The sequence below is a fragment of the Heterodontus francisci genome, chromosome 48 (genome assembly GCF_036365525.1).
Source record: "Heterodontus francisci isolate sHetFra1 chromosome 48, sHetFra1.hap1, whole genome shotgun sequence".
Classification (NCBI taxonomy): Eukaryota; Metazoa; Chordata; class Chondrichthyes; order Heterodontiformes; family Heterodontidae; genus Heterodontus; species Heterodontus francisci.
Window position 1 is genome coordinate 10,952,794 of NC_090418.1, and position 22,827 is coordinate 10,975,620.

Consider the following 22,827-nt stretch of genomic DNA (forward strand, 5'->3'; position numbering starts at 1 on the left):
TCAAATGCTGCCTTGATGATACCTCACCTCGAGAGTTCAGCTCTTTTGTCCATGTTTGAATCATGGCTGTAATGAGGTAAGAAGCTGAGTGGCCCTGGCAGAACCCAAACTGAGCATCAGTGAGCAGATTATTGCTAAGCAAGTGCCGCTTGATAGCACTGTTAACGACACCTTCCCTCACTTTACTGATGATCGAGAGTAGACTGATGGGGCGGTGATTGGCCGGGTTGGACTTGTCCTGCTTTTTGTGTACAGGACATACCTGGGCAATTTTACACATTGCCGGGTAGATGCCAGTGTTGTAGCTGTAATGGGGCATGGCTTATTTTGGGGCACAGGTCTACAGTACAATTGCAGGAATATGACTATGATTGTGCAGACAATGAAACCGTTGCCTAGATTGCAACATATTGGGGAAGGAGGGACAGTCAGTCGGAGTCTATGTTTGGTCTGATTAAAATCTAGTCAGAATTTGGAATATATCCCCCTCTGCTATAAACTCATCTTTCCAATATTGTTTCCCTTTCTGAAGCCCCAGTTCCTTGGTACAGAATTCCCACATCTGGGGGGACAGCGATGGATTTACAGGCAGTAGGCAGATTACATTGCCTTGTAAAGGAGGCAGGTTTTGCAGCTGAGAGAGGAAGACACTTTTCACAGCTGATAAATCTTTCCCAAACATGTCTATTCTGTAAACATAGTTTCCCATTGGATCTCTGTAGGGAGCTGTGCCCAAACTCACAGCACGTGTGTTCTCCTTTCTATCTGCTATCCAGCTGATATCCCGCTTCAGTAAAATATCCAGGTTGCTCTCCAGTGGTTTGAATACGCCTCCTCTGTGAACGATTCTCCTGCCCGGCAGCACTGTGTCAATTACGGTTCTGTTCAGGAATACCGACCTCACTTCATCTGGTTGCAGGGAGATCGGTTCCCAATATTCAGCCCCACTTTTCTTCATGTTACTGATCAGCTCACTCTTCAAAGTGGGAACATTTATTGATGGAAATCGAAGAGAAATCAAGGACTGGAAACAAAAGATATCGGGGAAAGGGTTAGTGATGAAATGTGAGATGAGGATTAAATATTAAATACATGAAATTTAATGCAAAGTGATACATTTTGGTCAGGAGCACGAGGAGAGGCAATACAAAATAAAGGGTACAATTCTAAAGGGGCTTCAGGAACAGAGGGACCAGGGGGCTATGTGTACACAAAGCATTGAAAGTGGGTAATAAGGCACATGGGATCCTGGGCTTTATAAATAGAAGCATTGAGTCGAAAGACAAGGAAGTTATGAAGGATCTTTATAAAAACATTAGTTTGGACTCAACTGGAGTATTGTGTCCAATTCTGGACACTACATTTAGGAAGGATGTGAAGGCTTTAGAGAGGATGCAGAAAAGATTCACGAGAATGGTTCCAGGGATGAGGAACTTCAGTTACGTGGATAGATTGGAGAAGCTGGGGCTGTTCTCCTCCGAGAAGAGAAGGTTGAGAGGAGATTTGATAGAGGTGTTCAAAATGATGAGGGATCTAGACAGAGTAGATTGGGAGAAACTGTTCCTATTGGCAGAGGGGTCAAGAACGAGAGGACAATGATTTAAAGTGAATGGCAAAAGAACCAAAGGCAACATGAGGAATTATTTTATTTACACACAGCCAGTGGTTACGATCTGGAATTCAGGAGCTGAGAGGGTGATGGAGGAAATATCAGCAGGGCTACGAGGAAAGGGAGGGGAGAGTGGGACGGACTAAATTGTTCTTGCAGAGAGCCTGCACGGACATGATGGGCTGAATGGCCTCCTTCTGTGCTGTTATCATTCGATGATTCTATATTATTCACCAGTGGAATGTTTAATAGTAAAAATATTCAGAGAATCTCTCACTATCTCCTTCTTGTAAAATATGCATTTCTGACAAACCTTTTCTGTCAAACCTCATCTGAAACTATTTTCCAGTATAACAGAATTTGTTTATTACTGGGGTTTGTTAAAATATTCCAGGTGAAATCATTATGCTAATCAATGCAAATCTATGTGAGAGTTTAGCTGCATGTTAATCGCACCTGTTTGCCTCGTGGATGAAATCCCTTGAAAATGTCTTGCCCTGTGACACCGCTCTGGTTCTTCACCTCCGGGTACCTCGCTCTTACACACTGGAGAATGTGTTTGTAAATCAGCCGTCCAATTCCTTTGCCCCTTTCTGAAGGATGAACATTTAATGCTTCCATTGCAGCTGTCTGTCCATCATCCACGATGTGAGCAGAAACCAGAGCGACCTGGAAATAGAGAGGAAGACAGGGAGGATTCCCACTGGTGTCCATGTATCAGAAGCACAAGTGTATAAAGCAGAGCGACTGACCTGTTCTTTCTGCCTGATGCTATGGGTTTACATTGGTGTTTCACCTGAAACACTCCAAACTTCTAAGACTTTGCTTCAGATTTCCATCATCTGCAGATCTTTTGCCATTTGGTTTTAAAGAAAAACAAATCCAGAGTGCGGAGAGAACATTCTAGAATCCAACAGCACAGAAGGAGGCCATTCTACCCATCAGGCCTGTGCCGGCTCTCCAATTCGTCCCACTCCAGCCTCCCACGTTTTCATTCAATTTTCTCAATGTTTGGGGCCTTGGATAGTGAGGAGAGAGGGGGTAAATGGGCAGGTATTACACCTCCTGCGATTGCAGGGGAAGGTGACGTGGGACGGGGACGAGGTGGTGGGGGGTAATGGAGGAGTGGACCAGGGTGTCACGGAGGGAACGATCCCTTCGGAATGCTGACAGGGGAAGGGAGGGGAAGATACATTTGGTAGTGGCATCACACTGGATGTGGCAGAAGTGGCGGAGGATGATCCTTTGATCTGGAGGCTGGTGGAGTGGAAAGTCTGGACAAGGGGAACCCTGTCGCGGTTCTGGAAGGGAGGGAAGGGGTGAGGGTAGAGGTACAGGAAATGGGCCGGACACAGTTGAGGGCCCTGTCAACCACAGTGAGGGGGAATCCTCAGTTGAGGGAAAAGGAAGACATATCAGAAGCACTGTCGTGGAAGGTAGCATCATCAGAGCAGATGCGTCTGAGACGGAGAAACTGGGAGAATGGAATGGAGTCCTTACAGGAGGCAGGATGTGAAGTGTAGTCGAGGTAGCTGTGGGAGTCAGTGGGCTTATAATGAATATTATAAGCTCTCGTGCTCACATCTCTGTCCTGGGATTCCAGTGAACATCAACGCAAGCTCGACGAACAGCATCTCATTTACCGATTAGACACTGCAGCCTGCCGGACTGAACATTGAATTCAATAATTTCAGAGCATGATGGGTCCCACCCCCTTCTTATGTCTATGGAGGAGTTGAGGAAAATAGCTGAGCAGTGTGGGATCACTGTACGTGGCAAGGCTCGGAAGTCTGAACTCCTAAGGCTAGTGGCCAACCATTTTCCCCTTGAATCTGAAGAAGCAGAAGCAGTGTTAGAAGCAGACCCAGACAGGGTACTGCTAGAAAAGATACAATTGGATCAAAGGAAACTTGAATTAGAAGACAGGGAAAGACAGATAGAGAGAGAGAGACAGGAGAGGGAGAAAGAGAGAGCCTTCCAGAAGGAAAGGGAAGAAATAGGGAGAGAAGAGAGAGAGAAAGAAAGGCAGCAGAAGGAAAGAGAGAAAGAGGAGAGAGAGAGAGAGACAGAGAAAGAATATGCCTGAAAGAATCCAAAGAAAGAGAGCTGAAGTGGCTTGAGTTAACTAGGGGGCGACAGAGTAACCCCAGTGAAAGCATGGTCAATATGCAGGAGCATAATTCAGAGCTGGGTACGAAATTGTTAAAACTCGCCCAACTCATTCCAAAATTCAATGAGGAAGATTGGAAACGTTTTTTGTGTCTTTTGAGAAACTGGCAAGGCAGCTAAAATGGCCAGCTGCGACCTGGTCTCTCTTAATACAAAGCAAGCTAACTGGAAAAGCCCATGAGGTTTATTCCTTGTTGCCAGATGAGAGTTCTCCTCGGAACATATGAATTAGTACCCGAAGCCTACAACCAAAAGTTTAGAGCCCTCAAAAAGCAAGTTAATCAAACTTATCTGGAGTTTGAAAGAAGTAAGCAGCTGACTTTTGACCAGTGGCTGGTTGCTCTTAAAATACAGCTCAGCTATGAGACTCTCAGAGAAGTAGTTCTGTTAGAGGAATTTCAAATATCTCTCCCACTCACAATAAAGACCCAGGTAGAAGAGCAGTGGGTTCAGGGAGCCATTCGGGACGATGAGTTTGCTTTAATTTTTAAGTCGGTTTTCCCGGGGACAACCTTTCCTAATCACCCCACAAATCCGAAAGGGAAAAAGGGTGAGAAGGTGATATCTGCCCAGGCAGTCCTGGGAGAGAAAGGAAAGCAGGAGACACGGGCAGGTCTGGGGATTGGGGGGTCCTCCTCTAGCCAAAAAGGAAGGTGCTATGAGCAAGAGGACCTGCGTGCTTCCATTGTAATAAAGCAGGGCATTTTAAAGCTAACTGCTGGAAACTAAAGGGAAAACCAGTAGAGTTAAACAGGGCACACCCGCTCAGTGAAGACGGAATCCTGATGGAAGGCACAGAACAAGCTGTAACTGCATTACGAGTGCAACCCAGGAAGCTTACTGCGGCCAGTGCAAGAAAAGGTAATAAGGTTCCTGAAGGTTATCAGGGTTTTATGTCTGAAGGGGAAGTAACCCCATACCCCTCGAGTGGAGCAAGCAAGCCCATAGTGATTCTCAGGGATACAGGAGCCTCTAGATCCCTTTTCATGGGAAAAGGCCTGACCTTTCCCCCAGAGAGTGCAGTGAACATCACAATGGTGGTGAGTGATATTGGAGGGCAGTGTATACCTGTACCTGTACACTGGGTAAACCTGGAGTGCGACCTGGTTTCGGGACCAGTGACCATAGGGATTGTCTCTAGTTTGCCTGTGGACAGGGTTGACCTGCTCCGAGGTAATCTGGAGGGGGCAAAGGTGCTAGCGCCCCCAGTAGTGAAAGAAAGACCGCAGGAGGTCAGAGAGACAGGGCGGTGGCAGAAGACGGTCTCCTGCAGTTTCCCTGAATGTGTAGTGGGTCAGGCCATGATCAAACCAGATCCCCCAGAGGAGACTGCATTGGTGCTGCAGGCAGATGGCCAGGCTCGCCTGTCCGAGACTTTCTTTGGAAAGTTAGGAGACCGAGGGAATGAATTAAATGGATTTTCCCCAGCTGAGGCTTAGCGAGCTGAATCAGTATTGCGAGAGTTAGCACAGACTGCCCAGTCTGAAAGTGAAGCAGAGGGAGTCCCTGATTGCTACTATTTAAAGAATGAGGTAATGGTGAGGAAATTGAGTTCTCCTCACAGATCTGAGGGCAAGGAGTGGACCGTAGTCCACCAGTTAGTGGTGCTGCAGAGGTACCGGGGAGCAATATTAAGAAGGGCCCAAGAGACTACCGTGGCTGTACATGCTGGTATACGAAAGACCAAAGCCCGCATAAGACAACAGTTTGACTGGCCAGAACACCACAAAGATGTGGTGGAGTACTGCAGGAGTTGTCATGTGCCAGGTTGAGGGGAAACAGCAAGCTGCAGTGAAACCTGCACCCCTAAGTCCCGTACCAGTGTTAGGAGGACCCTCCAGCAGAGGGCTGGTGAACTGTAAGGGACCCCCGCCGAGAACAAAAGGGGACAGGCAGGCACACGGTTGGCAAAAGTGTGGAAAGAGAAGGGGAAAAAGTGACCAAGAGGGCAGGTTAAAGGAAACATTGGCACCTAGAAAAGACAATTCTAATCGGCTTTAAGATTGATGAATGAATGGAAGTGAATGAGAGAAATGCATGGTTTTTCTTTCTGTATCTTATATTTCTCTCAAACCTTTCAATGAAATGTGCCGTTTTTATTCAAATCACATTTCATTCCCCTGGGTGTGGAGGTGTCATGCAGACCCCCACCTGCCAAGAATGAGACACATATTTCACCACATGCACATTGATTTTTAAACTGTTAGTGGAGTAAAGAAAGAATTGGTTTAAGAAAAAACCACCAGACCCTTGACTGGACAGACATTTGCATAGTAACAGACTGTAATTGGAAAAGTCAAAAAGGGGCCACTCCCTGCTTCAATTTAATCCATAATGGACTTTTGATTACCAGACGTTGAAGGTGGAGAGGTTAGCATTCCATGTTAACTGCTAAGATGGCCGAATACACAAACAGACGTGGTCAGACCAGTTTGGTCACATGACTAACTGGCTTTTGGAGTTTTTTGAATTTGAACTTGCCACAGAGAATTTGAACTCAGAAAGCTGCTTGCTCCTGGATTGAAAAGACCTCGCTCCTGTTTGCTCATCTCTTTCTCACCAGCTTTGGAATCCATTGAAGACACAGGAACCCCAAGAGAGAAAAGTCTCCTACAGTGAACAAGGTTTAAGAAGAATACTGGGCCCCAATGAAAAGCAAGAATTGCCAACAAGCAAGAACTACCTATAAAAAGGACGACAGTGAGCTCGAAGCACAGGAACAAGAAATTCTTCTGATATTGCCTCAAACCTCTCCACTTTATTTTTCTTCTGCTCTTTTCTGTCTCTATTTGCATGTGCGTACGGCTTATGCATGCCAGTGTCGGGCGCGCCTTGTATCAGTAGTCGCTAACCGAATTAGAGTTTAAGTTTAGGTTTTAATAAATTTCGCTTTTCTTCTTTAAACCTAAGAAAGCCTGTTTATGCTCATTTCTTTGCCTTATAATTGGAAAGTGGTGAACAAGGATTCACCAAAGGGGGAGCTCAAAACACAGTGTGTTTAAAATTAAACCCTTGTTACAATAAGACCAGGTGACGGCTGAGATAAACCCCTAGACATCTTTCTCACCTGGTCGTAACAGGACAAAATTGAACAAAAACAGAGATTTGTGGTGAATGGCTGTTTTTCAGACTTGAGAGGGGTATACTGTGGTGTTCCCCAGGATTCAGGACAAGAACAACTGATGTTTTTGATACCATTAATGACGTAAAATTGCAGGTAGAGGGCACGGTTTTGGAATTTGCAGTGGATGTGAAACTTCTTCTAAATGGTACACACTGCTGCCACTGTGCATCGGTGCAGGAGGGAGTGAATGTTGAAGGTGGTGGATGGGGTGCCAATCAAGCGGACTGCTTTGTCCTGGATGGTGTCGAGCTTCTTGAGTGTTGTTGGAGCTGCACCCATCCAGGCAAGTGGAGAGTATTCCATCACACTCCTGACTTGTGCCTTGTAGATGGTGGACAGGCTTTGGGGAGCCAGGAGGTGAGTTACTTCCCGCAGGATTCCTAGCCTCTGACCTGCTCTTGCAGCCACGGTATTTGTATGGCTACTCCAGTTCAATTTCTGGTCAATGGTAACCCCTGGGATGTTGATAGTGGGGGAATTCAACAACCGTATTGCCATTGAATGTCAAGGGGAGATGGTTAGATTCTCTCTTGTTTGAGATGTCATTGGCTGGCACTTGTGTGGCCCGAATGTTACTTGTCACTTATCAGCCCAAACCTGGATATTGTCCAGGTCTTGCTGCATCGGGACACGGACTGCTTCATTATCTGAGGAGACACGAATGGTGCTAAACATTGTCCAATCATCAGCGAACATCTCACCTTATGATGGAGGGAAGTTCATTAATGAAGCAATGTCACACGGACACTTTCACCATTCCTCCACGACGATCACAGCAACAATCTCTGGGCTCTAACAATTAGTGAGATGATGGCTATCTAAAGAAAATGGTCCTGAGCAGAACAAGATACGATATAGGCCAATTAACGAGGAACGATGCAGCCAGATTTATATCGGCTTCCATTTTTGAGGAGACTGGATCAAAAGGTGCAGATGTTGTACCCGACTGTGACAAACTAGCAACGAATCCTTTGATCGGTTTTGATCCAATTCCTCTGTAACTGACAGACAAAGTTTTACCCTCAATATTAATGTGTTTATTACTGATATCACAGAGTGATTTCAGCTTCACTGATTTTGGTTGTAAATTATTTTAAATGGAGACAAGTGAAATTGTGATTTAAACTGGATTGATGCAAAGTGTAATCTAATAATCTATAACAGGATTATTTTCAAAATTCTAAAAGGAACTCACCACTCGACTGTTCCGTTTTGCTAAAATGACCATTCGGTTTCTCTCTTTGAGCCAGTGGTGGTAGGTGCTTGGCAAGTAATCTGTCTCGTTGACAAGGAGGGAGAGAACCTGCTCAAAATCCTCTTCTGTAGCCTGGGAAAAGTCCAGGTCTAACTCTGAGTACTTGACACATAAATAAAAGAAAAAGATTAATATCACAGCTGAATATAGCATGAGGTTTGGCTTCTGATTTACAGGCGGAATGCGATGATCCCAGGCCTCAGGGGCTGACAGTCACTCAGGCACCAAGTGCAGAGTTTCGTTTGATTCGATAGTTCATGTCTGCGTCTATAGATGGTAATTGAGTTAACAAACATGAAGAGCAACAACACGTATCAAGCAACATTGATATATGGGGAAGGGGTGATATGCCAGTGGCAGCTGAACAGATGCTTAACATTTTCCAGCCCAGGCCTGGCGATGGACGGAGAAACCAATTGTGTGCCAGTTACATTGAAGTCTGCTCCCCTTGGATTTGAGATGGGCGAAGATGTGGGTCACACCTGGAGGAACCACGGTGAGAGAGAGAAAGAGTTTGACCAGGTGCAGGGAGACAATGATGGAAATGAGAGAGTGATTGAGCAGATCGGCAGCTGCAGAAGTATTAGAGTGAATGGATGGCCAAAGGCTAGACAATAGGGAGTTTAAAAGTGCCACTGTAAATGGAGTGTGGGAGAGTTTCATCCAGGGTGGATATCGCAATGACTGATGTTGGAATGGAGTTGGGAGATTGCAAGTGGTGAGTGATACGAGGAAGTGATCAGAAATGGTTTTGTCTGTGATGGAGATGAAGGGATTCGAGAGACTATGAGGGACGGCAAGGTCGAGGGGGTGGCCATGGAGATGGGTCATTAATTTATATGGAAGCAGAGGTTAAGGGAGGATCGGGAGGGAGTGAAATGAGAGGAGAGAGGGTACGGGCAGTTGAGATATAGTTTGAAATCACTGAGGATGAGGAGTCACCTAGTGCAGAGGCTGAGGGAGAGACGGAGTGAGGGGATCTCAGAGTGAGGTTTGGGTGGATGGTGGAGGACGTGGATTTTAAAGAAGAGGTGATAGGGGTGGAACAAAGTGAAAGAGTAAAAGGAGGAGAAGGTGCCAGAGGGGATGGGGTGGGGACCAAGGTCTGAGTTGGTGAGACCTCTGCACGACCAGCATAATGAAAGGAGCTTGATATAACTTACCCCCCTGGTATGGCACATCCTCACACCCGGCCGATCCATCAGTCGTGTACCTGGTGTTCTCCGGTAAGTGTGGATCCCAAAACCTGTCAGTGCCCTGGATACAGGAGGGCTGGATGTGAGATGTGTGGAAGGGCAGAGCATGGAGGCAAATAAAATGAACTTTCAATGTAGTAATCTGAAATTGCAACATCAGTTTCTCCATGGAAACCGACACCCAGGTCCATCTCACCACCACCTCTCTCGACCCCTGCACTGTCTCTAAATTGTCAGACTGCTTGTTCAACATCCAACACTGGATGACTAGAAATTTGCTCCAACTAAATATTGGGAAGACCGAAGCCATTGAGCTGAATTTAATGCCGGAGGCGGTGGCCATGACAGTGGGCCGGAAAGCTGGGGGCAACCCCACCGTAAATGATTCCTGGAGCCCCGACACGGCTCTATTCCCATCAGGCAATTAACTGCCTGGCATTGGCCACCCGTTCCTTTCAGAGCAGAGATCCTGCATCCAGGAGCTGCCAGCCAATTGGAGGGCCGCCACCTCACCAGTCGCAGTGGTGACACTGGGAAGAGTGATCACTGCTGGGACTGCACCCGGCCAGGACCAACAAGATGGAACAGGTCCCGGAACCCAGGGAAGTGGGGTCAGGCTGACCGGGGCCAGTCAGGCTGGGTTGTAAGGGGCTTGTTGGTGAGGGCAGAGTGGAGGGTGTTTCAGTGGGGGCAGCTCTCTCCACCGGGTGTCCCCTCCATGGGCCACAGGGTGCCCGATCAGCAGGACTCCCACAACCCGAGCCCACATGGAGGACGACAGCTTTTACTGGGTAGACTTCCCACGTGCTGGAGGGACCCCCAACCCATCGGCCATTGGGGCTCAGGGCGTGAATGCCGTCCTCCACCATCCCCCCCCCGATTGAACTAGATGGAGTCGGGAACGGCGACAGGCATTCCACGTCCCACATTCCCTTCCGATTCTACGGCCTCCTACGAACCTACGAATTAGGAGCAGAAGCAGGCCATTCGGCCCCTCGAGCCTGCTCCGCCATCAATAAGATCATGGATGATCTGTTTGTGTCTCGAATTCCACACTCCCATCTAACCAGATTATCTTTGATTCCCTTACCTAACAATATTCAATGACCCCGCCTCCACCATCTCCTGAGGCAGGGAGTTCCACAGTCGCACAACCCTCTGAGAGAAAAAAATTTTCCTCCTCTCTGTTCTAAAAGGGTGACCCCTAATTTGAAAACAGTGCCCCCTAGCTCTGGACTCACCCACATGAGGAAACATCCTTTCCACATCCACCTTGTCAAGACCGTTCAGGATCTTATATCCTTCAATCAAGTCTCCCCTCACTCTTCCAAACTCCAGTGAAAACAAGCCCAGTCTGTCCAACCTTTCCTCAGAAGACAACCCACTCATTGCAGGTATCAATCTAGTGAACCTCCTCTGAACCCCCTGCAACACATTTACATCATAATAAAGGAGAGCATTCCATGAGCCTTCTTTATGACTTGCTCTGCCTGTGTGAGTCTTGTGACTGAGGATAATCAAGGTTTAGTTGTATCTAAAGTCTAGTGTTACTTTTAAGTGGAAAATTAACTTAACAGTTGCTGTTTGGGTTGGAGAAGGTGAGTTTTAGACTAGCTTTAAACAGAGTTCACTCAGGCTCTGCTTGCAGCTGCACCTTGTTCATTAGATAATTGGCTGAAACCAGTTTTCAGGGACTCGAGTCAGACAGTATAAAAGTGGGCCATCTTACAGTACTGACTTTGCACTGGAGTGCTGACTTGGGTTGCATTAGAGTGCTGAAGTGTGAGTTTTGTGACTGAGGGAGTTCGGTGAGGAGGGAGTGAGGAGCTCCTTTCATTTCCTACCTGTCCTCAAAGGGTGTGAGGGGAGCCGAGAGATTCCACATAGCACAGCTGACTGGTGAGTAAGTCCTGGTGGGTATTTTTCAACCTGGATTGAATTGTAAGTCATTGTTTTAGCAAGACTTAGTTGAATGATTTTTTTTTACTATGATGGTCTTCTAAAGTTTTAAATTGAAAGGGTTTAGTCAAGGCAGGAGAGCTTAAAACCGTGGGTTGCTCCTCTTGCTGCATGTGGGAATCCGGGAACATTTCCAGTCCCCGGGACCAGCATGTGTGCAGCAAGTGTGTCCAGCTGCAGGTCCTGGAAGCTCGGATTTCAGAGCTGGAACGGCGGCTGGAAACACTGTGGAGCATCCGCGAGTCTGAGAGCATTGTGGATAGCATGTATAGAGAGGTGGTCACACCGCAGCTGAAGGGACTTGAGGAAGGAAGGGAATGGGTGACCACCAGGCAGTCCAAGAGAATCAGGCAGTGAGTTCAGGAGTCCCCTGGGGTCCCGCTTGCAAATCGGTATTCCATTTTGGAGGCTGATGAGGCTGGTTCCTCCAGGGAACGCGGACCGAGCCAAGCTTCTGGCACCACAAGCAGCCTGTCTGCACAGGAAAGGGGAAAGAGAGGAAGAGCAATAGTAATAGGGGATTCTATAGTCAGGGGAACAGATAGGCGCTACTGTGGCCGTCAACGTGACTCCAGGATGGTGTGTTGCCTCCCTGGTGCCAGGGTCCGGGATGTCACTGAATGGCTGCAGGGCATCCTGAAGGGGGAGGGTGATAAGGCAGAGGTCATGGTACATGTTGGTACCAACGACATAGGTAGAAAGAGGGATGATGTCTTGCATCAAGAATTCAGGGAGTTAGGCAGTGGACTAAAAAGCAGAACCTCTCGGGTTGTAATCTCTGGATTACTCCCAGTGCTAGCGAGTATAGAAATAGGAGAGGCAAAATTTGGTTAGGAATAGTCAGCATGGCTTTGTCAGAAGGAGGTCATGCATCACAAATTTGATTGACTTTTTTGAGCATGTGACCAGGTGTGTAGATGAGGGTAGTGCAGTTGACGTAGTTTACATGGATTTCAGCAAAGCCTTTGACAAGGTCCCACATGGGAGCAAATGCACATGGGATACAAGGTAACTTGATAAGGTGGATTCAAAATTGGCTCAGCTGTAGGAGACACAGAGTGATGACAGACGGTTGTTTTAGTGACTGGAAGCCAGTGTCCAGTGGCCTACCACAGGGATCTGTGCTGGGTCCCCGACTGTTAGTCATCTATGTCATTTATATAAATGACTATGTGGGGGGTAGGATCAGTAAGTTCGCGGATGACACAAAGATTGGACGAGTGGTTAACAGTGAGGTTGAGTGTCTTGGGTTAGAAAATGGGGAAAAAAGTAGCAGATGGAATTTAACCCTGAAAAGTGTGAGGTGATACACTTTGGAAGGAGTAATGTGACATGGAAGTATTCAATGAATGGCCTGACACTGGGAAGTTCCGAGGAACAAAGGGACCTTGGCGTGTTTGTCCATAGATCTCTGAAGGCAGAAGGGTAGGTTAATAGGGTGGTGAAAAAGGCATATGGGACACTTGCCTTTATCAATCGAGGCATAGATTACAAAAGCAGGAAGGTCATGTTGGAGTTGTACAGAACTTTGGTAAGGTCACAGCTGGAGTACTGTGTGCAATTCTGGTCGCCACATTATAGGAAGGATGTGATTGCACTGGAGGGGGTGCAGAGGCGATTCACCAGGATGTTGCCTGGGATGGAATATTTACTATGAAGAGAGGTTGGATCGGCTTGGGTTGTTTTCGCTGGAGCAGAGAAGACTGAGGGGTGACCTGATTGAGGTGTACAAGATTATGAGGGGCATGGACAGGGTGGATAGGGAGCAGCTGTTCCCCTTAGTTGAAGGGTCAGTTACTAGGGGACACATGTTTAAGGTGAGGGGCAGGAGGTTTAAGGGGGATTTGAGGAAGAACTTTTTTACCCAGAGGGTGGTGACGGTCTGGAATGCACTGCCTGGGAGGGTGGTAGAGGCAGGTTGCCTCACATCCTTTAAAAAGTACCTGAATGAGCACTTGGCATGTCATAACATTCGAGGCTTTGGGCCAAGTGATGGCATATGGGATTAGGTAGACAGGTCAAGTGTCTTTAATGCATCGGTGCAGACTCGATGGGCCGAAGGGCCGAAGGGCCTCTTCTGCGCTGTATTATTCTGTGATTCTGTGATGTGGCACTTTGTCAAATGCCTGCTGGAAATCCAAGTACAGTGTGTCACTGGGCTCCACTTTGTCCACAGCACATGTTACTCCTTCAAAGCACTCCAATAAATTGGTTAAACATGATTTCCCTTTAACAAGCCATGCTGACTATTCCCGATTACCTTGAGTTTTTCAAAGTGCCCAGCTATAGTCTCCTTAATGATCCATTCTAACACCTTCCCCATGACAGACATCAAGCTAACTGGCCTATAGTTACCTGTTTTCTGCCTCCTCCCCTTCTTGAAAACAGAGGTTATATTCGCGACTTTCCAGTCTGGTGGAACCTTTCTAGAATCCAGCGAAACTTTGAAAAATTAACACCAACCCATCTATGACCTCATTAGCCACCTCTTTTAAGACCCTCGGATGAAGCCCATCAGGACGCAGGGACTTGTCAGCCTCCCACCGCCTCACTACCCATTCCCGTCAGCTAGTTTAAATTCCACCCATTGTCCTCGGTTCCCACCATAAACTCCTCTCCCTAGCTACCAACTCCCTAGTAACTGCCTGAGGTTGAACCAGACTGTTCACAACATCAGTGTCATATTTAACCCCAAAATGAGCTTCCGACCACATCTCCGTACCATCACTAAGACTGTAACATCAACTGACTCCGCCACTGTCTCAGCTCATCTGCTACTGAAACCCTCATCCATGCCTTCATTGCCTCTAGACTTGACCATTCCAACGCTTTCCTGTTCTACCCTCGGTAAACTTCAGCTCCGAACTCGCACCGACTCCCATTCACACTTCATCCCTGTGCTCACTGATCTACTTCGGCTCCCAGTTTAGCAACAACTCGATTTGAAAATTCTCATCCTTGTTTTCAAAACCCTCCACAGCCTCGCCCCTCCCTATCTCTGTAATCTGCTTCAGCTTCAAGATCCTCTGAGATAACAACACTCTTCCAATTCTGGCCTCTCCACCATTCCTGACTGTAATCGCTCCACCGTTGGTGTCGGTGCCTTCAGCTGCCGAGGTCCTAATCTCTGGAATCCTCTCCCTAACCCTCTCCGCCTCACTACCTTCCTTTCCTCCTTTAAGTCACTCCTTAAACATCGCTCTTAGACCAAGCTTTCAGTCACCTGTCCTAATATCTCTTTATATGGCTCGGTGTGGTATGTTCCTTTACAACACTCCTGTGAAGCACCTTGGCTCATTTAGATCATCGTGAAGAGAAGCGGCCCCAACCACTACCGATAATGTCAACACTTTGTTTACCAGAACACAACCCATTCAATACGTCAATGATTCCAGGGTCTTCACCTCTATCATTCTGTTCAGAAGTCCCAACTAAGTATTGGCCACTCCCTGTTTATCATTCCTGATATCATTCCCAAAGTTACCTTTTACTATCCAAACCTGTGTCGTTTGTTTAACCGTTTCCATATTGTTCACTATCTTATATATCACAATAAGATCACTGCTCAGGTAGCTCAAACGCCCAAGTCACTCCAATCTTTCCTCATAACTCAGACCCTACTGCCTGGGGATCAGTCTTGTGTCTCTTCTCCTCACTGCCTCCGGTGTTTGAATGCCTCACTGGTGTTTCATTGACCAGAACTGAACGTAGTCCTCAAGCTGTGATCTGACCAGAGTTTGATTGCAATTTCTTGCTGTTCTGATCTATGGAGTTCAACATTGCATTAACCCTCAAATATCGAGGTGTTAGTGTGGAGAAAGAGAGGGATAAGGGCAGGATAGAAAGGACATTGAGAAAAAGTGAGAGAGGTTTATTCATAAGGAGAAATCAAACGGACAAACTGGGAGATAGGATCAGCAGCGTGAGAGAGAAAGATGGCTTACAGAGAAAGAGAATACACAGAGGCAACGATTTCCCCTTTACTGTCTGTGTTACAGAATCTACCTGGTGTCTGGTACCCAATAAAACAATTACCTGTAGGAAGCTGAGAGACAGCGCTCCATATTCTCGAATCTTTCTCTGTCGTGTCGAATACTGATCCAACAAACACAGCTCCCTGCGATCGATGTGCTGGTTAATTTGAATTAGATTCAATGATATTTGGAACAGACCAGCAAACAGCACTCGACACCCCTTTCAGAGCCTGCAGTCGAGCCAGTTATATCTCAGAGCAGAGTTTGAAACTGTAGGAAGGGCTGGTAAAAAATACCTGAGGGAATAGATTAGGATTCGTCAGACTTGGCAGCTGGACAGAAAAGCTTGGCAGTGAGTGAGACAGAATAACTGAGAGAATCTTACCAGCGGGCAATGTGAAGCTGCCATTTGAGAAAAAATGCAAAGTAACTTGTTATTCCTGATTAACTGTTCTGATAACAGCAATGTAGTTGGGAAACGAGTTTATCCTGTAACAAGCTCAGTTCAGTTCTAATGAAATAATTCCTCATCATTAGCTTCAATATGTGATCCCACACAATGTGTCAATTTAATTCCTTTCATTACACTGCAAGGGAATTGCTCCCATTCCTCTTGGCATTTCCTCGCTGATGAAGATTTTGGGAAGGTTGTACCCACCGGTTGCAGGCAAGCTGGTGGTTGGTCAGGCCTTTCCGTCATCAGCAGATTCTCCCACAGTGGGTACAAGTGAAGGTGTAGTGGCTGCTGGGGGTAATTGGATCTATCCTTCTCCTCCTTTTCTCTTTCATGCTGGTTCTTCGCTCAGTCTCAGAGGTGTCTGTAGCCCTCTTGATGTAGCATCTCCAGGCATCACGATCTATGGTCTGCACTTCCCACTGGCGATGGTCGATGTGGCACAGAGAGAGGGACTTCTTCAGGGAGTCCTTGAAACATTTGCATGGGGCCCCTCTGTTCCTTTTATCAGTGGTCAGCTTCCCGTATACCATGATCTTGGGCAGGCGACTGTCGTCCATCCAGGCAACATGACCCCCCCACTTCCCAGAGGGAGCGGTTTCTCCAACAAAGCCCCTCATGATGTTGAACACCTCGATTTAAATCTCCCCTTAACCTTCTCTGCTCCAAGGAGACCAATCCCAGCTTCTCCAGTCTCTCCACATTACTGATTCCCTCATTCCTGGTATCATCCTGAAACTCTGACCCCTCTCCAATGCTTTGACATCTTTCCTAAAGTACGGTGCCCAGAATTGGACTCAATGCTCCAACTGAGGCTTCACCAGAGAGTTGTTTGAAAAAAAGAAAGTCTTGCATTCATATAGCACCTTTCACGAGCACAGGACATCCCAAAGCGCTTCATAGCCAATAAAACAACTTTTGAAGTGTAGTCGCTGTTGTAATGGAGGAAACATGGCAGCCAATTTGTGCACAGCAAGATCCCACAATCAGGAATCTGACATTGGCCAGATAATTCTAGATTATTGTTTGAATAGTTTCCGTCAAAATGAGCAATCGTGGAGCTGATTTGTGTCAGGTGACATGGGGAAACTCAGAGTCACTCCTATTGGTCTAAATAAAATAGGCCCGCCTGGCAATGAATCCATGGGTTCTGCCATTGGGTGTAAATTGTGGAGATTGGGGCTGGTTAATTGGTTCAATGTTGCTGCTTCTGGGATCATTGGTGTCAGGTGACTGCAGTTTGTGTGTATAAAAGGAGTTGGTTGGTGGGTGAAGGGATGGTTGAGTTGTTTGGTATCATGGGGGATTTTGTAATGAGGGGTTTGTTCCCAGTGCTGGTGTTATTTGGAGTTGTCTGTTGCTCTGATACTTGGCAACAGTTTCGAGACCAGAGGTTTCCATGGACAATAGTAAAAGCCACCCCTGTGCCTCAGAGAGTCCCTCCAACTGGGCCTCCCTTTGGTTCCCATTTCCGTGTGTCTGAGGGTCGAAGTGTGTCTCCACTGCAGACTGTGATGGTGCAGTGTGGAGAGCAGAACCTGCTGGTCAGGGTCCAGATGGATTTATTTGGAACCAGGCACCTGATTAAAGCTGCTGACCTGACCCTGGGGACAGCAGGTTGTCGGCCAACCAGGATCTACTCTCAGAACCACACTGTCCTCTTTGACTATGGGCTCCATGAGTGTGGCAGCAGATTACAGGTAATGAGTCCTTGACTCTTGCTCTAAGCTGGGTGTATAGATTGTTGCTAACTCTTCATTCCAATACATTGTGAAATGTCATTGAGATGTCCGTCTCCTGCATTATCAAACTTCAATCTTGTTAGTTGTGTATTGTACTTTGTTTTATCCAGTCTCTCCTTCTTTCCCACCTTGTATTATCAGCCCAATTGGTTTTGAACCTTCTCTTTGGTCTCTTCAAGCTTTCCTGTTTTTCTTATCCTCATTAATGAGTCTTTTCAGTTCTACTGCCCTTCATTAAACTCAACTTGAATCTTCAGTTTCAGTCCAGTTTTATTTAATCTGGTTGACTCTTCAATGAACTGAATGAAAAATTAGATTTGATGCCACATTTCCTGCTTTCCCTGTAACTGGATTACGTGCAGCCCTGCTTCAAGACTGGTTTATTTCAGGGCTCTAAATTGCTGTAACTTGTGGCTGTTAAGGGAATGGCCCAAAAGGACAGCTTCACTTTTATTTTGTTTAGTTCGTGTGCTCACAGTCTCTCCTTTTTTACTTGTGTTAATTCTCCAGAGCAACATGCTGTACAGCCCCTCTAGCTGCTTTTAAGATTGTGCTTAAACCTCTCCTCAAATTCCATGTCCTCATCTCATTCTGATTCACTTTATGCCCAAAAAGATATCCATCCATCTTGAATATCATCCATGAGGATTTGTCTGTCTCGGGTAGAGAATTCCAAAGATTCATGGTTTTTTGAATGAAGCTTTTTTTAATCATGTCAACTGCAAGTGACCCTGTATCTGAGTCTACACTTCTTAATTTTACTAGTCAGTTGGGGAACTGACTCAGCACTACCCTGTCAAGCCCACTAAGAACTGTTTTGTTAGGATCACTTCATTCTTAACTCCTGTACAGAGTATTTTCCTTTTTTGGTCTGATCTCCCTGCTTCAATATGATGTCTTTCAGATGGCTGGAGATTTCCTGGTCTACACCACCCACCTGAACCACACCCCCCAGTATCATGGATCTGTCATTGTGAGAACAAATGGAGCTGTCGTTCCCATCGAGTGTCATTATTTTAGGTAATAGATGAGTGATTTTTATTAATGAATTTTCAGTCCAATGCAAGTTCTCTGAAGTTGTCCTAAAATGACTCTCCTGTCCTTCCAGGAAGGGGAATGTGAGCAGTAACCCCATCAAGCCCACCTGGATCCCATTCAGCTCCACCAAGTCTGGAGAAGGGCATCTGTCATTCTCTCTGCGCCTAATGAATGGTATGTGATGGGTGGATGGGGAGTGATTTCCTGTACTCACCCACTGGGAGTTGTACCCACTGTCTCCAACCCTTGTCCTCTTGTACTTCAGATGACTGGCTTACAGAGCGCACCTCGACTGTCTACTACCTGGGTGACCTCATTCACATTGAGGCCTCTGTTTTAACGACCAACCACATGCCCCTGAAGCTCTACATTGACCACTGTGTAGCTACATTGAGCCCAGACAAGGATTCCACCCCGAGATACAGCATCATTGACTATAATGGGTAAGGAGCTCTCTGCTTTCTCCAGTTGGTCCCATCTCAATGGCTTCACTTGATTCAATTCATGTCCCTTTTTTGAATCTTTCTCCAGTTGCCTCCTGGACAGCAAAGCTGAGGACTCCTTTTCAACCTTCGTGTTGCCAAGAGACGAGCGTGAGCTGGACAAGCTCCGGTTTGACCTGGATGCTTTCCGCTTCTTTGGAGATGACCGTTCCTTGGTAAGAGGAATCTGATCATTGGGCCCTCCATGTTTGGAGGGAGTCACTAAATGACTTGTGTTGAAATTTATCCCTCAGATTTTCATCACCTGTCACCTGAAAGTTGCTGCAGTGGATCAGAGAGATTCCATGAACAAAGCTTGTACTTTCCAGAAGATGCAGAATGTGTAAGTTCCCTTTTCTCTCCTGAGGGATGTTGTATGAAAAGGTGATGGACAACCTGGTTGAGCAACTTTCTCTTGTTTAGCTGGACCCCATTGGAGCAATCCAACAATGACATTTGTGCCTGTTGCCATGTGGGTAACTGTGGTGCCACAAGGGAGTTCCGATTTCCTTCCAGAGGAAGGAGGGATCTTGTACCTGAAGCTGGTAGGACATTGATCCTCTAGATGTGGGAGGTCTCCCTTTACCCCCTCTAACTGGCATGTTTGATATTGCAGAGAGTGAAGCTGGATTGAAGTGGGAGGGTGAGGCCTCACTTGGACCCCTGCTCATTCTGGATACTGAGGTGACTGACCTGGCAACGGAGTCCTTGAATGAGGTTGAGCGAAGGCTGCAGGCGAGGTCTCCAGGTGGTGAGTTGGCTGACTGCTAGTTTCCATTTTCCCTTCAGTGTTTCCTTCACTAACCATTGGTATCTCATTGCTTTGTAGGTGTGGAGTCTGAGGTGGTCCTGATTGTGGCCCTGACTGTGACAGCTGTCTGTCTGATCTCTGCTTCATTGATTGCTTTGTTCCTGTACAGAAAACGCAAGCAAACTCCAGTTCTCCAATGATCAATAAAGCAATGATACTTGTATCTTTTTCTATTTATTTCGTGTCAGCCCAATGAACAACAGCCCAGTTTAGTGATACTAGAGCATTCTTCTAATTGTGAAATAGACCAATTTCTCCCGAACCTATTTCGGGTTTGGACTTGTCAAGTTGCAGCCTGACCTATCAGAAGGATTAGTGAAATGAATCCGATCTGAGCTGATTTATCTATTCAGCTGCATCTCAGTCCCATGTTGCTGAGATTTATCCACCAGTTAGAGGAGCTGTCTGGTTGGCCAATAAAGGTGAACATTCTGAGGTCCATGGATGTATCCTCTCCACCTGAGTTCATGTCAATGTCCCATATCCCTGTGGTTTTCTACAACCTAAGGGCATTGCTGTGCAGAGTTGAGGCTGGTTGTTAGTTTCCTTTTGGCTTTCATTGACAGCTTAGGTTTTTTTTTCATATGGGCATTCGACTGACTGTCACTTGTGGGAAGCTACAAGCATTGGGGAGGATGAGCAGTTTAGCTATGAGTTGCTTGGTCAAGTTCTCTAACTGTCGAAGACTAATTGGATTTTGAAGTTACTACCAAGTGAGTTGTTTGGCATGTTGTCTGTGGACCTCAAAGGTTCCCTGTAAGACTGAGGCAGCCTTTTCCACTTGGATGTGGTTTTGGGAGATACTAAGTGTTTATATTGACTGGGATGTGACCAGTGGTGATCCCTCGGGTTCTACAGTCTGTACTGGCTACTGTTACATGAAGGAATCTTGATGTGTTATATCCAAGTTTGCAGGTGATCTCCTGTGCCAATGAGAGCAGGAAGTTCCAAAAGGGGCACTGAGTGGATGGGCAGAGTGACAACTGCAGCTGACTGAAATTCTTCACTCAAGTCTGAAGATTAAAAATTTAAGTCAAATTCTCACCAATGAGATTTGAAGGTCCAAGTCCTTTATTTTAATAAACTATAGCAAACATTTTGCTGAACTATAGGCTTGTCACAAAGTGGAATGGCTGATGGTTCAGTTGCTGTGTACTTTGTCCAAACTCCAATGTTTTGGAGTACTAAAAATTTTGGGCACTACATCTGGGAAGGATACTGCTGGATTTGGTTGGGTTGTAGCACAGGTTGACCAGGGTTAAGTTGAGGGCTAGTTGCACAAACCTGTGAAGATGATTGGAAGAATGACCTAATCAAGGGCCTGTTAAATGTTAGGGTTTGATAGGATAGATAGACATTATGGGGAGGTGGTGGCCTAGTGGCATATCACTGGATTAGTAACCTGGAGACCCAGGGTATTTCTCTGGGGACATGGCTTCAAATCCCACCACAGCAGAAGGTGGAATTTGAATTCAATTAATAAATCTGGAATTAAAAAGCTAGTCTAATGATGGCCATGAAACCATTGTCTGTTTAAAAACCCATCTGGTTCACTAATTCCCTTTTTTTTTATAGGGAAGGAAATCTGCTGTCCTTACCTGGTCTGGCCTGCATGTGACTCCAGATCCACAGCAATGTGGTTAACTCTAACACTCAGTGCAAGGGCGATTGGGGATGGGTAATAAATGCTGGCCTGGCCTATGACACCCACATCCCGTGAAAGAATTTAAAAAAAAAAAAAAACTTAATGTGGGGTGTTAAAGGGAGCTAAACTTAATAGATTATTCAGGAGTTATCTCTTACTCAGCCATTGTGTTGTGACGTGTGTTTGTCAGGTTGTCTCTGACTATTTGAGCGGCACCATCTTTAGTCCTGGCATCCAGAAGTCGCAGTCCATGACGTTTTAGAGGCATTTGCGCATGTGCCACAGCACTGCCACCTAGTGGTAGTTTTTGGAGGGCCAGCAGCTCACCAGCCACAGTGGTGACACTGGGATGAGTGGTCACTGCTGGGACTGCACCCGGCCAGGAGCAACAAGATGGAACAGGTCCCAGAACCCAGGGAAGTGGGGTCAGGCTGACCGGGGCCAGTCAGGCAGGGTGGTAAGGGGGTTGTTGGCAAGGGCAGAGTGGAGGGTGTTTCAGTGGGGGCAGCCCTCCACCAGGTGTCCCCTCCATGGGCCACAGGGTGCCCGATCAGGAGGGCTTCCCCATAACCCAAGCCCACATGGAGGACGACAGCTTTTACTGGGTAGACTTCCCACGTGCTGGAGGGACTCCAACCCATCGGCCATTGGGGCTCAGGGCAGGAATGCCATCCTCCACCATCCCCCACCCCCGGTTGAACCAGATGGAGTCGGGAACGGCGACAGGCATTCCCCGTCCCGCTTTCCCTTCCGATTCCACGACCTCCTACGAACCTATGAATTAGGAGCAGAAGCAGGCCATTCAGCCCCTCGAGCCTGCTCCGCCATCAATAAGATCATGGATGATCTGTTTGTGTCTGAATTCCACACTGCTTGGAAACATGTGTTTTGTGTTGCAGGTCTGACTGACTGGGGGCCAGGAGAGCAAGTCATCGGCGTAAAGAAGTTCACAGATGAGTTTTTCCTGTACCTTTGTGTGAGTCTGAAGACGCCTGAGGTTGGAAAGGTCTCCATCAGTCCGGCAGTGAACGTAAACTCCATCCTCAAGGTCTTCCGTTGCCTGCTGCACCATCATGCTGTGCAGGAAACGCGAGCAAACTCTGATCATTGTCAAATGATCAATAAAGCAATGATACTTGTATCTGGTAGCTCATTTGTCACTGGATCCTCTTAATTGACTCATTTAATGTATCTAATCACTGGTATCAGCCTGGAACGAGACTTGAGGTGGTGAGGTAGAACTGGATGTTATCAACATATATGTGGAAACTGACTGTCTTTAGATCACCAAGGGGCAGCATGCCAATAAATAAGAGGGAGCTGATCGAACCTTGTGCCACACTGGAAAGTGTTTCTGGAGTAGCACGAG

At 46.7% G+C, this 22,827-nt stretch overlaps 2 protein-coding genes across 2 annotated transcripts; one reads left to right on the plus strand and one right to left on the minus strand.

Moving 5' to 3' along the window:
- Nucleotides 1-454: 454 nt before the first annotated feature.
- On the minus strand, nucleotides 455-11,566 carry LOC137357454 (histidine N-acetyltransferase-like). The gene is made up of 4 exons (XM_068023799.1): nucleotides 11,402-11,566; nucleotides 8,098-8,259; nucleotides 2,066-2,278; nucleotides 455-1,024 (listed from the first exon to the last, which is right to left on the minus strand). The coding sequence occupies exons 1-4, from the start codon at nucleotides 11,564-11,566 to the stop codon at nucleotides 455-457; spliced, it is 1,110 nt and encodes a 369-aa protein (XP_067879900.1).
- A 4,350-nt stretch (nucleotides 11,567-15,916) lies between these two features.
- On the plus strand, nucleotides 15,917-19,953 carry LOC137357455 (zona pellucida sperm-binding protein 3-like). Its single transcript, XM_068023800.1, has 11 exons — nucleotides 15,917-16,037; nucleotides 16,252-16,304; nucleotides 17,249-17,440; nucleotides 18,387-18,502; nucleotides 18,591-18,694; nucleotides 18,786-18,963; nucleotides 19,052-19,178; nucleotides 19,257-19,345; nucleotides 19,426-19,534; nucleotides 19,621-19,753; nucleotides 19,832-19,953. Exons 1-11 carry the CDS (start codon nucleotides 15,917-15,919, stop codon nucleotides 19,951-19,953), a joined length of 1,344 nt encoding a protein of 447 aa, XP_067879901.1.
- Nucleotides 19,954-22,827: the final 2,874 nt, after the last annotated feature.

What these genes read in the sequence shown, in the direction of transcription:
- LOC137357454 (XM_068023799.1), bottom strand. Translation starts at nt 11,566, where the DNA reads ATGCTCTCAGACTCGCGGATGCTCCACAGTGTTTCCAGCCGCCGTTCC. An exon ending in AGCAAGAGGAGCAACCCACG is followed by an intron (nt 8,260 to 11,401) that starts GTTTTAAGCTCT and finishes TTATGTGTCAAG; the next exon opens with TACTCAGAGTTAGACCTGGA. An exon ending in CAAAACGGAACAGTCGAGTG is followed by an intron (nt 2,279 to 8,097) that starts GTGAGTTCCTTT and finishes CTCTATTTCCAG; the next exon opens with GTCGCTCTGGTTTCTGCTCA.
- LOC137357455 (XM_068023800.1), top strand. Translation starts at nt 15,917, where the DNA reads ATGAAGATTTTGGGAAGGTTGTACCCACCGGTTGCAGGCAAGCTGGTG. An exon ending in AGGTGTAGTGGCTGCTGGGG is followed by an intron (nt 16,038 to 16,251) that starts GTAATTGGATCT and finishes TCCTTTTATCAG; the next exon opens with TGGTCAGCTTCCCGTATACC. An exon ending in TTCCAGAAGATGCAGAATGT is followed by an intron (nt 19,346 to 19,425) that starts GTAAGTTCCCTT and finishes TCTCTTGTTTAG; the next exon opens with CTGGACCCCATTGGAGCAAT.